The sequence below is a fragment of the Macrosteles quadrilineatus genome, unplaced genomic scaffold (genome assembly GCF_028750875.1).
Source record: "Macrosteles quadrilineatus isolate MER2022 unplaced genomic scaffold, UCM_ALF_1.0 Scaffold_2__2_contigs__length_208266976, whole genome shotgun sequence".
Lineage (NCBI taxonomy): Eukaryota > Metazoa > Arthropoda > Insecta > Hemiptera > Cicadellidae > Macrosteles > Macrosteles quadrilineatus.
This window is the reverse complement of record NW_026542595.1, coordinates 7,813,707-7,837,034: the sequence shown is the minus strand read 5'-3', so window position 1 is coordinate 7,837,034 and position 23,328 is coordinate 7,813,707. Positions and strand designations below refer to the sequence as shown.

At 36.0% G+C, this 23,328-nt stretch overlaps 1 protein-coding gene across 1 annotated transcript in view; it reads right to left on the bottom strand.

Moving 5' to 3' along the window:
• LOC128987706 (CAD protein) overlaps positions 1 to 23,328 on the bottom strand; it is a 97,938-nt gene that overhangs the window by 12,592 nt on the left and 62,018 nt on the right. Inside the window, exons 23-33 of the mRNA XM_054408700.1 lie at positions 22,929 to 23,033; positions 22,140 to 22,382; positions 17,894 to 18,041; positions 15,912 to 16,102; positions 11,327 to 11,401; positions 10,349 to 10,510; positions 8,707 to 8,878; positions 6,875 to 6,990; positions 5,462 to 5,536; positions 3,332 to 3,472; positions 3,067 to 3,253 (exon numbers count right to left, since the gene is read on the bottom strand). Coding sequence (XP_054264675.1) covers positions 3,067 to 3,253; positions 3,332 to 3,472; positions 5,462 to 5,536; positions 6,875 to 6,990; positions 8,707 to 8,878; positions 10,349 to 10,510; positions 11,327 to 11,401; positions 15,912 to 16,102; positions 17,894 to 18,041; positions 22,140 to 22,382; positions 22,929 to 23,033 — 1,615 coding nt within the window. The remainder of the gene's footprint in view (positions 1 to 3,066; positions 3,254 to 3,331; positions 3,473 to 5,461; positions 5,537 to 6,874; positions 6,991 to 8,706; positions 8,879 to 10,348; positions 10,511 to 11,326; positions 11,402 to 15,911; positions 16,103 to 17,893; positions 18,042 to 22,139; positions 22,383 to 22,928; positions 23,034 to 23,328) is intronic.

Genomic DNA, 23,328 nt, shown 5'->3' with positions numbered 1-23,328 from the left:
AAGACTCTGATGATGAAGAGAAAGATTTCTTTTATGAAAATTTAGAAGAGGAATACAATAAGTTACCAAACTATGATGTCAAGTTAGTTATTGGGGATGCAAATGCAAAAGTGGGAAAAGAAGATATTTGGAAAGAAGTTGCAGGAAGTAATAGTTTACATGAAGAGACAAATGAAAATGGACTAAGACTGGTCACGTTTGCAAGCGCAGTGGACATGAAGGTACAATGTTTCAAAGAAAAGACATTTATAAAGCAACCTGGATGTCACCAGGCGGAAAAACCGAAAATCAGATCGATCATGTCCTGGTGGACAGCAGACACATCAGCAGTGTTACAAATATAAGAAGTGTCAGGGGAGCCGAATATGGAACAGACCATTACATGGTACTTATAAAAGTAAGGCAAAGAATAGACACTAAAAGAAGGGGAGTTGTAAGAAAAGAAATATTAGCAACAGAAAAACTAAAACTGAAGGAAATTAAAGAAGAGTTCAAAATTAAACTAGAAAATAGATTTGAAGCTCTAGATAGAGAAGAAGAGAGAAGAAAAGTACAAGAAGATGTCGCAGAACAGGTACAAGAACAAGAAATAATAGAATCAAAATGGAAGAAGATTCAAGATAGTGTGAAAGAAGTAGTGAAAGAAGTGTGTGGAAAAAGAGTAAAGAAAGTGAGAAATCCATGGTTTACAGAAGAGTGTCAGAAAATGATAACCGAGAGGAAGAAACTAAAAAAATTGTGGCTTCAAAACAGAAATGGGGAAGAAGACGAACTAAGGGTAAGGAATTTTGAAGAGCTAAGACAAAAATATCAGGAAGCAAACAGAATCACCAAACAAACGCTTAGAAGATGTAAAAGAGATTACTTAAATGAAAAACTCAGAAAAGCAGAAGAAGATAGAACAGCCAATAATACTAGAGACTTTTATAGAACTATAAGATTCTTCAAAGGAGGATTTAAAGCGAGAACATTTGGCATAATGGATGAAGAAGGAAAAGTTACCACAGAAAAGGAGAAAACACTAAGAATATGGAAAGACTATTTTGATGACCTGCTAAACTGCGAGAATACTGTCGTTAATACTCCCGATGAAGATACAACATTCTATCATGTACAGCCTCATATAGACCCACCATCGTTAGAAGAGGTGAAAATGGCAATCAAAGAATTAAAATGCAACAAAGCTCCAGGCGAAGATGGGATCACAGCAGAAGTAATCAAGAGCGGAGGAAGCATATTGGAAAATGAAATCCACAACCTAATCACAACTATATGGCAAAAAGAAAAGATACCTACTGAATGGAAAACGGCAACAATCATTCCTATACACAAGAAGGGGGACAAACAAAACTGCAAGAACTACAGAGGAATTTCTTTATTAAATAATACATATAAAATAAAAATACTTTCAAAAATCCTTGTCGCAAGACTAAACCCCTATGTAGAAACGCTAATTGAAGAACAACAAACTGGATTTATGAAAGGGAGGTCCACGATAGAGCAGATTTTTATTCTAAAGCAGGCAATTTCAAAATATTGGGAGTTCAACAAGAATGTTAGCGCAATATTTATAGATTTCAAAAAAGCATACGACAGCATAGACAGAATCAGCTTGTGGAAAAGTTTAAAAAAGCATGGTTTGCCAGACAAATTAATTAAACTAACAGAAATGTGTATGAAAGACTCAAAAGCCAAAGTGAGAGTGGAAGGAGATCTATCTGAGGAGTTTTCCATCAACACGGGTGTAAGACAAGGAGATGGCATATCTCCCATACTATTCAACTTAGCACTGGAAGAAGCCCTGCAGAAAACAAAAGAACTAGGATTGGGTGTTAAGCTTGGAGTAGACCTAAACATTTTAGCATTTGCTGATGATGTAGTCATTTTGTCAGAAACAGTTGAAAACTTGGTAAGTTTGGCAGAAGTACTTATCACAGAAGCTAACAAAATAGGATTGCAAGTAAATGTAGAAAAAACTAAAATCATTAACTTTGGAAGACAAGCAAACAATAGAAACAGAAACATACAGATAAAGAACTTAACTATAAATTGTACAGAAAGTTTCAAATATTTAGGAGTAACTGTAAATAGTAGAAACTCAGAAGACGAAGACATACTAACTAAGTTATCAAATGCCAATAAGTGTTGGGGAGCCTGCAAGAAGTTGATCTCATCTAAAGTATTATCTCACAGAACCAAAATACAGGTTAAGGGTGTAGCATAGAGCACAAGGGCCTAGATTTTTTAGGATTTTTTGAGAGGATAGCAGGCTTACCTGAATGGGAAAGAGTCCAAACTGGCACAGGACAGGATGGTTTCCTGTGCCAGTTTGGACTCTTTCCCATTCAGGTAAGCCTGCTATCCTCTCAAAAAATCCTAAAGAACCAAAATACAGTTATATAAAACAATAATTCAACCTATTCTGTTATATGGTAGTGAAACATGGGTATTGTCCAAGAAAAATGAAAACCGACTCGTAGTTTTTGAAAATAAAGTACTGAGAAGAATATTTGGTCCAGTACAGGAGGGACAAATGTGGAGAATGAGGAAAAATAGAGAGTTAAGATCACTATACACCGACCCAGATATTGTTGCAATAGTTAAAGGAAGAAGGTTAAGTTGGATAGGGCATGTGCTAAGAAGAGAGAAAGGAACAAGACTGTATGAAGTTTGGAGAGCCACACCTGGAGGTAAACGTCCATTGGGAAGGCCGAAATTGAGATGGACTGACCAAGTATTGAACGACATCAGGACAATGGGTGCAAGTGTCAACTTGGCAGAGGACAGAGAAGGGTGGAAGAGGCTGGTACACGAGGCGAAGAATCAACTGAGATTTGTGGGGCCACGGCAGTAAGTAAGTAAGTATAATCTAATCTCGTCTCGATCTAGTTTCAAATTATGATGAGAAAAAAGAATCTCTTCTCGAGCTCATCTCGAACTTAAAATCCAGTCTCGTCCATCCCTAAGTTATTGTATTAATTCTAATATCATGTACGTCATTGCATTAGCTGATAGGGACTAGGGATTAGTGAAATACAACACAGTAATTTTAATTTAGATCATTACCTATATGCAAAGGTGGTACATAAAGGTCCTCTGATTCAAGTAGTTCCGAGAAGTCAGTTTTAGTTGTGTGAGTGTGGACATCTAGAGAGCTGCCAGCTCTACTCAGCGCAGTCAATTTAGATGTCTTCCCAGGCTTCCATGTATCCATGTCTCTAACATCTAGACCATAGCCTGATGGTACCAGCACCTAACACAAACAAAGTAGTCAGAGATACTCCTGCAAAACTACTGATAATCTAGGAGATAACTGACAGTAAGACATTACCTGGCCTTCAACATAGGCAACTTCCTTCCTGAGAACAACCCGGTGGACTTGACCTTTGACCTTCATGCCAGCGAAGGGTGTCCACTGGGACTTGCTGAAGGGCATGGCTTCTGGAATGGTCCACTCTGCATCCATGTCAACCTGCAAAATAGGATTTGTTAAATGGTAGGTTAAACAAATATAGGCATTAAGCAAGAGTTTTCCAGAGTGGAAAAGAATGAAAATTGAAATATAATAGTATTATGGTTGCTTCCTTTGCTTTGAATATGATAAGTCCTTGGACAGACAGTCATAAAGTAGGTACTAGTAATAAAAGTAAATTATCTGTGTAGAAAGGCTTTCAACTTGTGGCAGTTAAAGTCTGTTGATCAGATACAATGAATCTTCTGGCAGTGGAAATATGTAAACCTAGAGAAGGCCAATTTTTATTAGAGCTGTTTGCATCTCAAAGCCTGACTTGGAAAGTAAGTCTTTTTAACCTAAACCTTTTTATTGAGCAATTTTAGTATCAAACTAAACTCAATCTTCCATTATACATTTCCTCCTAAAAATTATCTCTAGAAAAGCTATTGGACAAAATTAAGCAAATGCCACGTAGCTGAATGATTGCAGTGTTGAATATTTTAACTGTTAAAAACTATTTAGGGGATATTATCATAATAATAATAATATAATCATAATAATATTATAAATGAAAAAGTTTGTGTGTTGTTTGTTTGTGACTCAATCACTTAACTACTGGTCGGATTAGGTTAAATAGCTCATATTTTCTGATATAGTCCTATTCTTATCTAAAAAATCCTTTTGGGCTCGGCCCCAGTGGCTCTAAAGTTTCCCATGTTAACCTTATGAGTATTCATATTTAAAAGGAATCATAGCATCTTGACAGCTGTTTAAACTTAACAAGTTGGTTTTATGATGTACAATAGCATTAAAAAGTTACAAGGTTTACCAATAGCCACAAAGGGAGGGAACGTTAAAGAGAATAATTATTATGTTCTAGGGATTTGCTGTTGGAAAAGTTATTGGACAAGTATTTTTCATAATATTAACATACTCAAAACTTTCACATCTATAATATAATTCCTTCCATTCAAGTCTTTTACTTGATCAGTAATCCACAAAAAGTATTAACAGTCTACTCGGTTTATACATAAAAAAAAAAACAAACACAATACATTTTTATAAACATAACATAAACATAGCTGTAAACAATACTACTTGGACAGTTATCACTGTGTATCACATATTTTTTTGCTTGTTTTTTCAAATTAGCTGTTTTCATAAATTCAAACTAACAATTAACAGTGCTGCACCCTGTTGGTAACTCTTGTAACTTTTTAATGCTATTTAACATCAGCGAACCAACTTAGTTTAGTTGAAGCAGCTCTCAATATTCGTTAGTTTCTTATAATAAATGAATACTCATAAGGTTAACATGGGAAACTCCAGAGGTACTGGGGCGGAGTCCGAAAGGAGTTTTGACATAAGAATAGGCCTATATGTTAATTGGGAATGTGAGCTATCATGTAGCCAAATTTCAGTCCAATCCGTATGCCTGTCTATCTGTAGGTATGTCTGGGTGGTGGCTCTCACGACTAAAATACTAAATCATTAATAAACAGATTTACCTTTGAAAATCAGCTCCTAGTAGTGTAACAAAGTATAGTGACAAAGGTAACTCTATTTATTAATGAATTCTCTTTAGCGTTGTCTTCCCGTTGCAAAGCACGAGTATGGTGGCTAGTTTGTAAAATAATTATGGTATTATGAGTTGGTTTTTTGGTGAATTGATATTTTTCAAACCACAAACCATGCAACTGATATTGAATTTTGAGGGTTGTTGAAATGCAAGTACAGTCAAGTACTTGATATAGCTGTATTGTCCCAAATTCTAGGGTCATAGTTTTATAACAAACATTTTCTAGAGTAAATGTGTTGAAGTGGATGTGCAATTATAATTAATTACAACAACAATGATAGTAACTATATTAGCTTACCTGTGCATGTGAATTGTGAACAAATAACAGCATTTCTAATATCAAATTTTATTTTTAACTAGATAGTCTTAACAATAAAACAATTATTAAAACTATAATTATTTATAATCTATTCAAACCTCATAGTTACCTCAACATAAGTATGGGGCTGCTCAGGCAGGTGGAATATGCGACGAGGATTACGATGAAGTTTGTTGATCAGGTCCTGAGGAATCATAATGAACATTGTAATTGTAATAAGGGTTAAGCAGGAATTCCACGCTTTATACTTAACTAAACTCAACTAAAAGTAGTATTATACTTAGAACAAAGCGAGAGTATTTGCAATACCATTCACTTTTAATGAAACGTAATAGATAGAAATGTTTAAAAACTGATAAAAAAACTGAACAATTATCACAAATTAGTAACAGTTATTTAAAAATCTGTAGACAGAAAAAACATTTCTCAACCAAAACCATTTTAACTGTAATAAAAATGAACGTGTATTGTTTATGGTTATAGTATATTTATTGTACAATTTTTCAGTATTATCAACACTATGATTACAGTAGAAAGTCAGGCAGAATAAATCATCAACCAACACCGCCCTGATTAGCTTTACTGAATCTTTAATTAGCCTAAATCAATACATAAAAAAACATAGTAGCTGGAATTTTTATGGACCTGTCTAAAGCTTTAAACAGTACACGGCACCTAAAAATCTACTTTTTGAAGGAATTATCAGTTTTAAGTTTTCTGTCCTATCATGGGGAGTCAACAGGAAATCTGAAATGTAAGCATAGGTTGATATGCACATCAAACTAAAGGTCTTTGTCAGTAAAATAGAATGCTGCAAACCCAAACTCAAACGGAAAACTGATTAAAAAAATTACAGCTTTCAAAGATTCCTTGAATTTGCAATGCTACCATGATCTCCTCAGGGGGTGGGCGCTAGTATTCGGAAGAAACTGATAAACGTAAGCATAGATCAATATGCACATAAAATTAAAGGTCTTTATTAGTAACATACAATGCCACAAGTATGAGCTCAATAGAACTGAGTAAAAAATTGCAGCCTTCCAAAGTCTTTATTCTGCCATTTTGGATCTTTGAATGGCTGCCATTTTTGACTCAGTTGTTCTAATGAGCTCAAATTTGCAGCGTTGTATTTTACTAATAAAGTCCTTTTTTTATTTGCATATAAACCTATGCTTACGTTTAAAATTACCTTCTGACTCAATGCGTGTCCACATGATATGACAGAAAACTTAATAGTTTCTTCAAAAAGTAGATTTTAGGTGTCATGTTGATGTACCAAATCTTATTCATTAATCTGTTATCGTTCAGAGTATATTAAACCCGTGGACTTAATGTTCAGCCAGTATATTAGGTTACTGTGTCCATTGAATGTGTCATATACTTTGCCAAAGAAATAAAGCATGTTTACTGTCCAAAAAAACTTCCCCCTCTTTTATTTTGGTTGGGAAAGGTTCTATTGTTATTCTAATAATGTGCAACATTAAAATAAAACCAAATCAGACAGGATATGGTGGTCAATCACCTCGATGGTCAGTTTGCCCTCATTGACTGCAGTCAGCAGCAGAGGCAGCATAGTCTCCAGTCCAGGGAACCCAGGAGGAGCCTTCTCTCCCAGCTTCTCCTCTAGAGTGTGAGGAGCTGCAAACAACAACAACTGTTTAATAAAGCAATACTGTACCTATCTATCATTTCACGCAAATAAGAAAGGCTTTGGGTCTTTGTTCATTGACAAGACAAAAATACATCACTGTTAAATGTAATATAAGTGGGAACACATGATCTTGTTCTTGTTCTGGCTCAATTTATTTCTAATAAATATTGGTTTAAATACATTATACTGTCAAAGTAATCCTTTGTAGTCTATATAGGCTACTGCAGTTTCATTCCCGATGGGAACTTCATCAGGTTGTCAAGGACATCAAATTTCATTCCAGAGGTATTCGTTGAAGTTAAAATCCATCGATGTCACACATTTAATTACACACAAACGAAAAGTCAAACAATAAATAAACATTACAAAAACACCGGTACCGGGAAACACAATTCGCACAGAAGGCAGGTCTAGACCCCGAGGTCATCGTCTAGAGCTGCCCTCCGTGCGAATCATGTTTCCTGGTACCGACGATTTGTAATGTTTATTTATTGTTCGCCTTTTTGTTTGTGTGTAATTAAACGTGTGACATCCATAGGCCTAGATTTTAACTTCAACAATTTCATCTGGAACGAAATTTGATGTCCTTGACAGCCTGATGAACAATATTTAAACAGATTTCACAATGCCCTTATCTCGAATAAAAAGTACATTTTTAAGTTAAGTTATCTGCAGTGTAACTATATTTGTAAACACCACTCTTATTTACGCCAAAAAGATTATTTATGTGATTTTGACGTTTAAGTGGGCCATGAGTCCACTCTGTGTTCTACAACTTGTGCATATGGTCCTTTTCAGCCTACAGGTTAGAGAGTTATCGACCTGTTACAGCTACTTGTGATATTAATGTTGTAGTCAGTGAGGTTATGGTGTTGTTGTATTGGATTGGGTTGGTTTGAAAGATTGGTGATGCTTGAAGAGTTATTAAGTATGGTTGGGAGAACTGCTGGAGCATTTCTGTGATTTGAACACAGTCAAGGTATATCCAGGGTGTCTAGTTTATTTCCATTTTAAAATTCAAGACTAATTCCAGATTTTTTAAGACTAATTACAGGCTAGTTTTTTTCAACAAAAATAGGGAGTGTCGATACCAATTTGTATAGTCTAATCAAATTTTCTAAATAATTTGGTTTTACTACACACACCCCCTCTTTAAGTCATAAAGTATTATTAAGATAATGTTTTAAAGTATAAGACAAAATGCAGCAATGAAAAATTCTTAGGGTTTTTTTTATCATGAAATCTTCCGTAGACAAGGAGACATCATCATTGGCTCCTGCGGTCACGAAAACGTCATCGTCGTCTCCCGCAGTCACGGAAACGTTATTGTCGTCTCCAGCAATTCTGGAAACGTGTAAACATCATCATCGTCTTGTGAAATTTCCCGACTTTTATATCAAAATAAAGACTAAATCCAAACTTTTCAAGACCATTTTGAAATTCAAAACTAATTCCCGACTTTCCCATTTTTCCCAACTACTAGACACCCTGTATATCTGAAACAGGTAGTTAAGGAAGTCTCGTAGTAGCGGTATGTAATGAGTGGCATAGGGGTCGCTAGTAGACTAAATTGTAAAATTACTTCAGGTCATCAAACCCAATTAATAGATTTATTGGTACTATCAGCCCCTGAAGTGAGTGACATCTCTTTATGAACACTCTGTATGGGATAGCAGAGTCCATAATGTGTATGGAAGACTGACCATGATCAGTAGCAAAACAGTCGATGATGTCCAAGTTGTCCCAGAGAGCTTGTCTGTCCTCCTCAGTGACTAGGATGGGTCTGACCTGGGACTTCCGATCGCCCAGATGTTCTACAGCAGTGTTGGTAAGGAACAGATGGTGAGGGCACACCTCACATGTCACAGGCAAACCCTGCACCACAATAGGCGAATGGATGTAGACCAAGTAATTCAAGCTAATACTCAAAGTCAAAAAGCTATGTAAGTTAAAGCTATGTATAAAGTCAAAATCTACTGTCTAATCTACTGAGTAATATTAATTTAAAACATGGTAGAGATTAAAATTACTTAACCAAGAAAAAAAATGTCTAAACAACCAAAGTTAACTGTATCTGATAAGGAGTTTTTAAATATACATTACATTAGTGCGGACATTTTCTTTCACAATTAGTAAAAAAACTAAGTTTTCAGAACATTTATTTTTTATTAATCATGATAGGAAATGTCAGAAATAATCACTTAAATAACACTAATCCTCCAATACACGTGCATTCATTTCTGGAAACGCTCTTTTATATACCTAATACAGTTCATATAGCATCAACATTTCAAATAATACAAATATAGGTAAATAGATATAGATAGATTGAAATAAATTATAAATTGAAAATGTCCTGTTGAAAACCAATCAGTCAAACGCTGGCCTGTTCGTCATCACTCCTAAAAGGTTTGTGTCAAGAAAAAAAATACTGTTAAGTTAATATAAAGGCTTAACCAATTTTACTCTGAGAAATTCTAAATGATAAAGTGGTTTTAAAATTAGGATAAGAATTTTTATGAATAAACAAACATGTTTGAAGCATTAATTTGACAAGATAATTTCACACAACTAGTAAATTATTTCCAACCAACACATGTCTAGCTTTTTTTAACTTTTAAAAACATGTCAAAGATTTCAGTATGACGACTATGTAGTTTGCCAGCTGTTCACATTCAACAGACGACAATGAAAAGCTGGAGGTTATGATGAAGTAATGGCAAAGAGAATCTTTTTTATGAGCTTCAAAACTAATTATAAGATGGATTCACTCTTGGAAAGTCTATTCTGAAACTAAAATTTGGATTAGCACAGAGTAAGACTATTGTCTTTTCATTTGCAAAGTTAACATCCACACATAACAATCATTAATTTATCTCAGGCTCAATCAAATTTTCTTAGTATATTTTAAAGCTCTTGCTAAAAATCAAAAGACCTAGGCCTAGACCTAATTATTTAGGAGGGTGTATAAAAATTAAGTGAGGTTAACAATGAGGGTAGCAAAATCACTATCATCATTTTAGTTCATAAGATTTAGATTGCAAAATAAAATATTAAGATTATTAAGTTTGCAAAATGTAGGGATGGACGGGATTGAATTTTTAGTTCGGGACGGGATTTTTATTTCCTTCCCGATTTTCGGGACGGGACGGGATGGGATTTTTTCCTGTGCATAAAAAGAAAGTCTTGAGTATTGCAGTTACCAAAAAAGACAAACAAAATCAATTTTTACCGTTTGTGGCACTATCTATAAAAACCAAAAAAATTGCTTGGTTACAACAATTTACAGGTACCTATAGAAAGTAGGTGTCAACACTGTATTTTCTATCAACGAGCATATTGTACCTTTTCCTTGGCTGCTCTAATGATCTGTATCTCCTCTTTGCGAGCTACGTGGCACACATGGATGGGCCGGGAGTGTAGGGAGGCAAGCAACAGTACAGCAGCCGTAGTCTGACCTTCAGCATGGACACACAGGGGCGACCGCCGCGGCCAGTTGTCAAAGTGCTACACAAGCCAAAACAGTCATCACACTCATTATCATTGTCAGTTGAATGGATACGGTGCTTACCTATAATCAAAAGGTTGCCATTTAGATCCAGAGACCATTTGGCAATTGGTTTGTAGTTCAAAACTCGACCCACCTGTCCTTAACCATTTAACTTTCAATTAATTTAATGATCATGACTATACAACCTTTACAACCAGACTGGTGATGTGTAGTCATCAACAAGGCTATCGTCTCATTAATTCAACACTTTTAATTCACTCATTTTCACCTTAAAATATGTATCCTGGTGTGTGAGCATTGTATTCATTGATAGTGATGAATTTTAAAATCACCAACAGTACTATGATGGAAAGTAAGGAAGAGAAGTCTCTAGTTACTCTGTATTTTGGTAGTTTTTACACAATAACTATGGTCTTCTCAGGTATTTTTATGGCAACAATATATAATATCACTATTTTAGAAAGGGACTATTACCTTAATGATGTCCTTCCGAAGTTGACACAATAAAAAAATTTGTGTTCAATGTCAGTCAAAGTTTATACTCAGGTCTTTACCCATCACATTATATCACACACATCACATCTTTTATGTAGAGTTTTGACATTTTCCAGGAAAAAAAACTGTAGTGTTTAAAACTTATAGCTACTCCCACAATCTGATCTCATTAGTTTAGTTTAGTTTAGTTCTGATCTCATCACTTTAGTTTGAAACCATTGAAATCAATTAATTATAACCTACCTTCAATGTTTTAAAATCTTATTTTACAAAACTAACTTAATATGTACTATTTTTCAGTGGCTGAATAAGATTACCTTGATCCAATCAGTCAAGTCATTCAGCCTAAGTGTGTTGAATGTCTCATTTAGGTACATCTTGAGTCCAGCGGCCTGCAATTCAGAGTTAAAATTTCAGTATATTCACCAGTCAACAGATACATAAAATTTACAAGATGATCATTCACAAACTTTTGACACAAAAATGAACAAACTTTGAAATAAACATTTAACAACACTTCTCGTTACCTTTTGTTGTTGTTGTTGTGTTTTGTGTTGATATGTTCAATTTGAAATGTACATTAAAACTAGGGATGGCCGAGATTGGATTTTTAGTTCGAGACGAGACGAGATTTTTTATTTCTCATAAAATTTCGAGACGAGATCGAGACGGGATTTCCCTTCTCATATACAACGGGAAATGCACGTTCGGAATTTTTACCTGATTTTGTAACATTGTTAGATGACTGTTTAAATACAAAAATACAGTAGAACTCCAATTATCCGAACTCCAATTAACCGAATCTCCAATTATCCGAATCGCTTATTTCAACAATTTTAAAAACGTAAAGCTACAGTAATATGTTTTGCAAAATATCAAAGAATTGTTATTAAACACATTTAGCCAATTTTGGACTTTGATGGAACACTATTGACTTAATAACATGTATAGAACACTTGTACTATGAGCATTGTAAACTGTAAAAATGTTCTGATTTAAATTATTATTAATTAAAAGTTCACTTAGTACCGAAAATGAGGATTTTTCTTTAAAATTCCCGGAATTCCGGTAAAACTCCAATTATCCGAATTTTTGATTATCCGAATGGGGTCTGGTCCCTATTGATTCGGATAATCGGAGTTCTACTGTAATGATAATATGCAAGAATATTAACAATCTTTTATTAAAAAACATCAGCATACAATTTTTTTATTAATCACGCCCAACTTATTAAAAATGCCTACGATTAGGAAATATAGTGATATCAGTTAGGATAGAGTTCAACTTATCCTAAAATAAAATAAATCATAAAATAAAATATTAATTTTTATAAAATAGTTACTTGTTTTGACTTTTTTATAGTAATAAAACATTCCTCACACTGCTAACTTCTCTAATGTTATTAAAATAATTAAAGTAATATTTACATTTGAAGAATTAATTAAATAAGAACACCTTCGCAAAGGAAACGCAACTACAACACGCTCCTGTATTGCGGGTATTGCATTGACTTTCTGCAGGCGTTTTTAATTTTTTTTTTTTTTTTTTTTTTTTTAATTCTCGTCTCGATAAAAATCTCAGCCAAAAAGAAATCTCGTCTCGTGTAACGAGATTTAAAATTTCCCGGAAATTTCCCGAAATTTCGAGACTTGACCATCCCTAATTAAAACTTATTTACAGAATCTTATCATATAAATTTTTCTCCAATTATCAGCCAGATTGAAATCACTAGTTCTTTTAAGTATAAGAGGGATAAATTTTATAGGGATGGGCGAGTAGTGTTTTTTTGAGTCGAGTCGAGTCGAGTCGAGTAATTAGCCCTAATACTTGAGTATCGAGTCGAGTAGTTCACGAGAAAATCAACAATTTTATTTTACATATATTCCATCTTCATTTTTACGAACAAAGCATTTCTCAATCCACCAAAAATAGACCTGGTTAAAAACTTTTATACCACCATATAAAAACACAATATGTATGTGTATCAAACTTATATTTTGGTGTTAAAGGTTTACTATTAACTGCAAAAAAAATTGCAAAAATATGGAACTAAGTGTTTATTTTATAATAGGCCTACTGTGTAAATGTTTGAATTTGACTAAGTAAAGCATGAGATCTAATAAAGTTTCCTCTAATTTATAAATAGGCTTATAAGTAGCCTATTAATCTAAGTCATTTCTCAGTTTTTGTATTTATTTGAAATTCCATGAAATTGTCTTAGTTAACTCATTAGTTTATAATTTTTTTTTAATTACGTACCTAGCCTACATCTTGGTCTACAAATACTTTTTGTAAGGTAAGTTTTTTCCCCCAAGTGAGTAAAAACTAACTTCCTATATAATGACATTTTCTCACTAATTATATATCTTCAAAATTTGTTTAACTACGAAAAAGTCACCAAGTCTAGCTGAAAACATAATCATAAATGAGGATATTTTTGAAATACAGAATAACTAATCAAAAAAAAAAATTAACTTTTATTTCTCAACTTTTTTTCCTTGAAAATGTCAACAGTTTTTCACTTATTTTTAATAAAGATTATCACTTATAATTGTTTTAAAGAAGTCCAGATGTGTGAACTTGAAGAGCAGACAAGAGACATACGTCACTGCTACAAAAACTCTTCTCTACTGTGAATGAATGAACTATTGTGTGAAGCCCCACCCACCGTCTAACGGGACATGGGGGAGGAAAAGAGAAAGTTTGGCAGAATTTGCCCTTGTTCTAAAGCCTGGTTCACATGCCCTCCCTCACCCTCGGCCTCAGTGGCTTGCAGATTTCCATTACACAAGAGTGTTAAATTATTTTGAATTACTGTAAATGTTTGAATTTGACTATGATGAGATCTAATAAAGTTTCCTCTAATTTATAAATAGGCTTAATTTTTTAAGTATTAATCTATGTCATTTGTCAGTTTTTGTATTTCTTTTTAAAAGCAATTGCAGTTATACATTAAAAAAATTACAAACATCTTGGCCTACAAATACATTTTGTTAGGAGAGTCTTTTCTCTAGTGAGTAAAAACGATCGTGGTCAAGGAATGAACTGTGCTAAAACAGCACATTGTCAATGTTTACAAAAGTATTTTGACTGAAACCCTGGTATTTTTTAAAGACATTGCGATTGCATAATAGCCTATGTCGACGTCTGTGGAGAAAAGTATGGCAATAGACAGGTTTTGGTTTTACTTTTAGCCTACAATAAAGATTATGTTTTGGGACTAAAATCTTCAAAAGACCAAAAGAGTGCTTTTAACAAACATTTCATAGTTTTATTTAGTAACAAAAGTGTTTGACTATGTTCCCGATTATACCAAGACTGCCAAGAACAAGGTTCGGCTGTTCGGCAGAGTGGATTCACTGTGAACCGGCCTGCCTGGCCCTTATGCACGACGTCACTATAACCTCCATGTAGGGGTGTCAACAATGGACCGGAACAATCGAAGTTTTGAACCTGTCTGTAACCTAGTTTTTTATACTTAAATACTCATTATTTATAAACAAACACGTCCAACATATCGGATCTCGAATCACGATATTTATCGATACCCTTTCCACCCACAATAAAACATTAAACGATGTCAAAGCAATCGTCATTTGCTCCATTGAAACACGAAAGTCGATTGGCTGACATGGTAGTGCACTGACGCCTCCTGACCAATGAGAACTGTTGTTACATACTTTTATTGTCAACATTCACCAATCGTTTTAACATTACAAAATCGACACGGACTAAGGCTTATAATATTTTTCAATAAATACATTATGTTATAGTAGCACTTAAAACTTCACTAAACTCTTTAATCAGGTAGATAGTACAGATCAAAATATGGATCTACTTTTTGGCGCAATATAAAGCAAGCCTAACCATACGACGATGTTAAAGTTTAATGGTTGAATATAATTTTTCTAATGATGCGTATAATGCAGGGATTATTAAACTGAAAATTTTGACGTGTTTAGGTTATTTATTTTGTACTAAAAATAAAAATAATAGGCTACATCTAAATGTCTGACTTATTGATACAGACATTGTTTAGTATAATTGATTTCGTGTTGGCAGGACATTCGCGCGCCGGTTGTCTCTTGAGTTGAGTCTGACATCTTGAAATGTAGATTCGTAGATTGTGTTGTGCAATGCTGAAGCTAAGTCACCGGCACCGTCGCTGTTTTGAACTAGATAGTTTCTAAGTTGGCTATGAAAATTGTTAACCGTGATGACAAAACTAATACTGTAGCTATACAGTAAATAAATGTTAAAATAAAATATTTATCCCTGTCGGATGTCGGTATCATCGGAATCGACTTTTGACAATCGAGTCTTGGTACCGATACCAATGTCCAAGTATCAGTGGTATCGATGACGATAATCGAATTATCCCGTTTTACTAGTAGAGCTGTATCGTGACGTAATCGATGCATCGGGATTTTGATGCATGCTGGATCGAATCGGGATTCGATGCATCGCACTCGCACACCTACACCTCACACCACTGCCTTTCACCCAGTGTCAGCTCAGCTGTCGGCGACCCAGTGTCCGCTCAGCTGTCGGCGCTGTCGCTGTCAGTGAAATGGATGACGCAAGCGATGTCTAGGTTGCCGATTATTAGTAGGCCTAGTATGTCAATATTTAAAGGGGTTAAGGGATTAATTAAAACTCATACATTTTCCTTTCTTACTATTTTTATTTGTCAAATATCAATGAAAATAACGAAATCGGCTTAACGTCTACTACTCGACTCGAGTCACGAGTATCTTTAACTACTCGACTCGACTGTCGAGTATTGCCAACTACTCGAGTAATTACTCGACAGTCGAGTACTCGCCCACCCCTAAATTTTAACTACTTTTTTTGTTTTTTCATCCGTCAATTGATAGATTTGTATGGTTTGTTGAACAGTACCTGAGAGGCCAGTTCGGGTATGCGGTTGTAGTTGTCAACTGTGGCTCCCAGGAAGATGGCGTAGTCACAGTGAGCCTTGGCCGCAGCCAACTCTTTGGCCAGTGTGAACGTCTCCTCGTCCACGATGGCTGGTATAGTGTTAGGCATGGCACACACCATCGTGATACCTCCAGCCAGGGCAGCAGCCGTGCCTGTCAATCAGTGATATTAAACTGTTAAGTAAAGAAATCTTAGAAAAAAAGAAGTCAACATTCTAGGGATAAGTACAGACTTTTTGATACTTGCCAATTCTATTATGGACTGGTCGGAGCAGTATTTGACACCACAGGACTTCATTCCACCTGGACTATAATACTACAGTAGAACCTCTTTAATCCGAACCCCTGTAATCCGAACGTCCACTAATCCGAACGCCTCATTGCTGTACTCTATACACAGAACAGTAGTTTTTTATTGAATACTGTATTTATTTATATACGCACCGTAATTATTTCAATTGTAATGTACAGTACTGTTTATTCCCTATGTTTACTACTGTATTAAATAAACACTGTATTTTACTTTATAAAGCATTTTTCACTTTTCCCTAGCTATTGTTATGTAAAAACAACAATATCTTCTGTAATCCGAATTATTCAATAGTCTGAACTACCGCTGGTCCCAATTAGTTCGGATGAAAGAGGTTCTACTGTATTAAATTTGGTAGACAAATAACAGGAAATTATTAATAACTAGCAACAGAAACTAACTTCTGCACGTTGTGGTCAAATACAACGGTCTCTAGGAAAATAATGGTTATGAAATCCATACGCCACTAAACTCACTAATAATTAATGGTACAGATTAAGCACATAACTTTAGAAACACGCACATAACATAAGAAACACACTTTAATCACAAATGCAAATAGTTGTGAACAACAACATGTAAACAAAGAAAAAAAATTAAATCACAATATAACAATCAGCTGTTAAATTATTAACACAGGTTTTATATGATCAGATGATGCATACACTGCCGTAAATCTAAAAAAATCAATAATCATATGCAAATCTACATGGATGAAGCTTTTTATTGACCTATTAATTCATACAATTAGTCCAGTTGAACTGTAAATTTAGTCGTACAAAATTTAACAAAATTCAAATTAGGCTTTCCAACAAAACATTAATTAAGAAAATCGATCCAGTAGAACTGTAGATTTAGTTGTACAAAGTTTAAAAAAATATCTCTTACTCAGTATTTTCTCACCACTATTAATGCAGCGTTTTCTTAGCTTTTTTGCAAATAACTTTTAAATGGTCAGGAAATCAACCAAAGTGGAACGTGATATTCTGAAAGAGAATAAAATTGTATACAAATTACTCTTAGGCAATTCTTGAATATACTCAATAAAGGCAGCCAAAAGTTGGTTCCAAATAAAAAAAATGTGAATAGCACCGTTTTCAATGCATTTCTTGTGGAAAACTTTTTTTTTTTAATTTTCACCACAAATAAAAAAAAATCATAATTATTTGAAAATCTACACTAATTATCAACATCCGTCGAGTAGAACTGTAGATTTAGATTTAGTTGTACAAAGATTAAAAAAAAACTAAATTATTATATAAGTAGATTAAGTAAGCAAGTGATGAGTTGGTTGTGTAACAGACTACGAATCCAAGGCCGGTATGTCGTGGATTCACGTCACGGTGTCTTCACTAATATTTACCAGCATAGTTTATTCTTACATTGTATCAGCTCAGAGCTCACTCCTTGCTTTGCTTTATACGTTCCATGTAATGTATTTTAAATAATAAATAAATTGACTTGAAGAAAAATCACATTATAATGAAATCAGGGATCCAACACACAAAAAAATAATTAAAAGGTGACTATTAATAACACATAAGTTAAGTTGACTTTTTTACATATGACAAGTAGTTAATAGTTACTGACTTGAATGAAATACAATCTATTAGTATTAGAGTAAGCCTATGTACCAGAGGCAAAGTCCTCCTTGTGAGTGGCGCCAGGCTCTCTGAGGTGGACGTGGACGTCTATTAGACCTGGCAGCTTAACCATGCGGTGGGAGGACAGACAGTCTGTGTGTGTCTTCATGCGAGGCTCCTTACTGATCTTCAGCATTGCCTGTACACCGCACAACATACTAATCTCAATCTCCCATTGTATATCATGGTGTCTACTAAACCTGGTTTGAAAAATTCAAGGAGTTTTCCAGGAGAATTCAAGACAAATTCCTGAATTTTAAGGAGCTACTATCGGAACCCGTTTAACTAATCGCAACCAGCTAATAAATGAAAATGATTATTATTAGGCTATTATTATTATTAATAATGATTATTATTATTTGAAACAAAACATTTTCAAAGAATAATATTTTATACAACATAATAAAACAGTATAACTGGTAGGTAAGGCGACACCAGTTATCATCTCCCGCGATTGTGGGAATATCAGTGAGCATATCTTGCAGTATCTTCAACATCAGCGACAAAACGTCACACCGTCAACGATCACGGCAACACCCGTATTCATATTTTGCGGTTTGGGCGACACCGATAACCGTCTCTCGCGATCGCGGCAATTCCCGTAGGCATATCTTGCGGTTTCAGCAACACCGATAATCGCCTACCGCGATCGCGGCAATAGCCGTGAGGAAATCTCGCGGGTTCGGCGACACCGATAATCGTCTCCCGTGATCGCGGCAACACCCGTGGGCATATCTCGTGGTTTCGGCGACACCGATAATCGTCTCTCGCGATCGCGGCAATACCCGTGTTGAGCATATCTTGCGGTTTTAGCAACACCGATAATCGTTTCCCGCGATCGCGGCAACACCCGTAGGCATCTCACGCGTCTCTCGCGATTGCAGCAATACTCGTGAGAATATCTTGCGGTTTCGGCAACACCGATAATCGTCTCCCGCGATCGCGGCAAAACCCGTGAGCATATCTTGCGGCTTTAGCAACACCGATAATCGTCTCCCGCGATCGCGGCAATACCCGTGCGCATATCTTGCGGTTTTAGCAACACCGATGATCGTTTCCCGCGATCGCGGCAACATCCCCGTAGGCATCTCACGTGGTTTCGGCGACACCGATAATCGTCTCTCGCGATCGCGGCAATACCCGTGAGCATATCTTGCGGTTTCGGCAACACCGATAATCGTCTCCCGCGATCGCGGCAATACCCGTGAGCATATCTTGCGGCTTTAGCAACACCGATAATCGTCTCCCGCGATCGCGGCAATACCCGTGCGCATATCGCGGCAACGCCCGTAGGCATCTCACGTGGTTTCGGCGACACCGATAATCGTCTCTCGCGATCGCGGCAATACCCGTGAGCATATCTTGCGGTTTCGGCAACACCGATAATCGTCTCCCGCGATCGCGGCAATACCCGTGAGCATATCTTGCGGTTTTAGCAACACCGATAATCGTTTCCCGCGATCGCGGCAACACCCGTAGGCATCTCACGTGGTTTCGGCGACACCGATAATCGTCTCTCGCGATCGCGGCAATACCCGTAGGCATCTCACGTGGTTTCGGCGACACCGATAATCGTCTCTGGCGATCGCGGCAATACCCGTGAGCATATCTTGCGGTTTTAGCAACACCGATAATCGTTTCCCGCGATCGCGGCAACACCCGTAGGCATCTCACGTGGTTTCGGCGACACCGATAATCGTCTCTCGCGATCGCGGCAATACCCGTGAGCATATCTTGCGGTTTCGGCAACACCGATAATCGTCTCCCGCGATCGCGGCAATACCCGTGAGCATATCTTGCGGCTTTAGCAACACCGATAATCGTCTCCCGCGATCGCGGCAATACCCGTGCGCATATCGCGGCAACGCCCGTAGGCATCTCACGTGGTTTCGGCGACACCGATAATCGTCTCTCGCGATCGCGGCAATACCCGTGAGCATATCTTGCGGTTTCGGCAACACCGATAATCGTCTCCCGCGATCGCGGCAATACCCGTGAGCATATCTTGCGGTTTTAGCAACACCGATAATCGTTTCCCGCGATCGCGGCAACACCCGTAGGCATCTCGCGTGGTTTCGGCGACACCGATAATCGTCTCCCGCGATCGCGGAAATACCCGTGAGCATATCTTGCGGGTTTAGCAACACCGATAATCGTTTCCCGCGATCGCGGCAACACCCGTAGGCTTCTCATGTGGTTTCGGCGACACCGATAATCGTCTCTCGCGATCGCGGCAATACCCGTAGGCATCTCACGTGGTTTCGGCGACACCGATAATCGTCTCTGGCGATCGCGGCAATACCCGTGAGCATATCTTGCGGTTTTAGCAACACCGATAATCGTTTCCCGCGATCGCGGCAACACCCGTAGGCATCTCACGTGGTTTCGGCGACACCGATAATCGTCTCCCGCAATCGCGGCAATACCCGTGAGCATATCTTGCGGTTTCGGCAACACCGATAATCGTTTCCCGCGATCGTGGCAACAAAAGCGGTAGTGTTTCGGTTAGGCGACGATTCCGATGACTGGGCTCCGGATTCCCGGAGGTTTGGGTGGATTCCTGGAGTTTTCCAGGACATTTCAAGGTAAGATAAAATTCCCGGAGGTTTCCCGGTTTTCCCGAATTTCCCGGAGAGTAGACACCATGTATATGTAATGTAATATGCCAGGTGTGTTGTGTGGCCAGCTATTTCACTTAGGCCCTAACAAATCAAATCAAATTTGAAATAAAATAATATTAATGTGCAATGTGCAAATAAACGTACAAGCTCAAAAACTTTTTAAGAAAATCAATATAACGAAGATATGTTACTTAACAAACACTGCAACTGTGATGGACTATAAACTCCTCAAATATGAAATAATGCGAAGAATAACAACTCTAAACATAATAATAATAGGTTAAATACCTTGTATACGTCCTCAATCCAAGTCGTCTTTTATAATGACTATAGTTTCGGGGCCAACAGCCCCATTGTCAAATTTTCTGTCTTGTTAATTACTGTTTATAGCATTGGTCACGTTGAAGTACACACATACACATACACTGACACACGAAACATTTATATTTACACGTAACATTGAAAAATTATACTTTTTGGCCGGCCTAAACAAAAGTGATTACATCATTGTGCGGACCGGTACACTGACTCAGTGTAAAAAGTATAATTTTTCAATGTTACGTGTAAATATAAATGTTTCGTGTGTCAGTGTATGTGTATATGTGTACTTCAACGTGACCAATGCTATAAACAGTAATTAACAAGACAGAAAATTTGACAATGGGGCTGTTGGCCCCAAAACTATAGTCATTATAAAAGACGACTTGGATTGAGGACGTATACAAGGTATTTAACCTATTATTATTATTATTATTCAATCCAGGAGGCAAACATGGATAAACTCTAAACAACAAAAGCAACAACTAAAAATTACAAGTATTTTATAAAAAAACTAGGTATTTTAACACATTGTTCATAAGCTTTTCATTTTGTAATTATTTTAAATACAAGATTTTTTTATCTACAGAAAATCATTAGCTATCAAGTAGGTACGACAAATAAAATATTAAAAATAAAAGTAATTTTCAATTAACAAAGCTAAAACAAGTGTTAAAAAAATATACTGTTTGGTTAGCATAACTGACCTACTGAGCTAGTTTCTTGCCTATTACTTAAAAGAAGACTAGGCATTAACACACATTGTGGGTAGCATCTGTTATCTAAATTAGACACTATATTAGTAGTCAGTAAGATAAGTACCAGAGTCTAGACAGGCCTTAGGCTTTATTTTCTACTTATCCATGATTTGCAGCAAAACTATTGTGAGTTTGATAATCAATCAAGAAAAAAACTACTGAGCCTGTTGAGGTTAAATTTTGTAACAATGTAGTCAATTAATTTTAGAGCGTATATTAACCCCCCCTTAAAAAATCAATTAGTTTTTGTGGTCCATCTTTGAATTTATAAATCTTTAACTTAAATCCAGCACACTGTTCCAAGTAAATTTTATTGTTAAAGCCTATAAAAATAATATACTTAGTTTCTTATTGCTCATGTGCACTTAGTAAAATGAAATTAAATTATTAATGTGACATTGAGTAGATGACACAGTGATGCGTAATCTATAGATTTTATCAATTGATATAATTTGCATTTAATATGAGAAAATAAATATTCTGTAAAAAAAAATCAAAATAAACACAATGCGTGAGAGGTGCTTTACAATGTAAACTAACCTCTACTAGCAGCTTGGCACACTTGACATCAGTCACTAGAGGCACGGAGTACTCGACTGCGAGTCGTCGAGTCTTGTAGCCGTATGTCATGAATGATGACACTCTCTGATTGCCAGAGTTACGCATGGGTAGGTTTATTACAAGATCAAAGTCTCTGCGGGCAAGGAAGTCATTCAAGTTGTTCAACTCCCCTGTCGTCGTGCTTTCACCAATGTTTTCAAACGTCCAATGAGCTGATTCCACCTGAAAGTATATAGATGGTTAAAAATAATGATACACTAGCATATAATTTTTAGGATAGGGCAAATGAGAAATATGACAAAAATGTATCCAATCTATGTCTGATACGAGTTCTGCGTAGACTATGTTGTTCTATGAAAACAATATTACTCATTTGATACAAGTAAAAGATGAGGATAGAATTGACTATAGTAAAATATAATTGCAACCGAGATCTCATTGTCCAGAATCATTTTCAAAAGTGAGGTGATCAAGGCCGGTTCCAGTTTTTAAACCTTCCAAAATGTATTTGAACTCAGAATCGAACAAGCTACCTTCAGCTTACAAGGGGAGCACTCCAACCACTTGACTACAGAATATAAAATAAAATAATAATTTATTTTTATAATTGTACACTCTTTATGATGAAAACGCAGGTATTATACAAGGTATAAAACCTTTTCCTTCTAGCAGTAATGATTTTGTTGGTTTATAAGCGTTTGAAAAAGGACCAGGTACAAATCCAGTGTAAAAAGTTTGGATTACCAATTTGTGCTGTAGCTAGTCTACCTGTACTCCATGTTCATTGTAGAAGTCAGCAGTTCCCATGCTGCCATACAACTTGAAACCCATCTTGTGAAGGGCTCGTACACTGGGGAGCAGTTCCATCTTGTGCTGTCAAACAAAAACATTCTTATGATAAACCAACTCGAGTATTTTATTTAGAAACCATCTTAAATCAACTGGATGGTTTTAATTTTTGTTCATGTTAAGAAATAAAAACTACTTTAACCAAAGAATTTTTCACAACCCAAGTATTTGATCAGCTGTTATAAAAATGTACTTTGATTATATAAAGCAGTATTTTGCAATTGTATAGTCCCAAATTAAAAAAAGGATTTTTTCTTTTAAAAAGGTTGTTTTATTCCTAATTTATTTTTATAACTTTTATAATAATTGTCACATATCA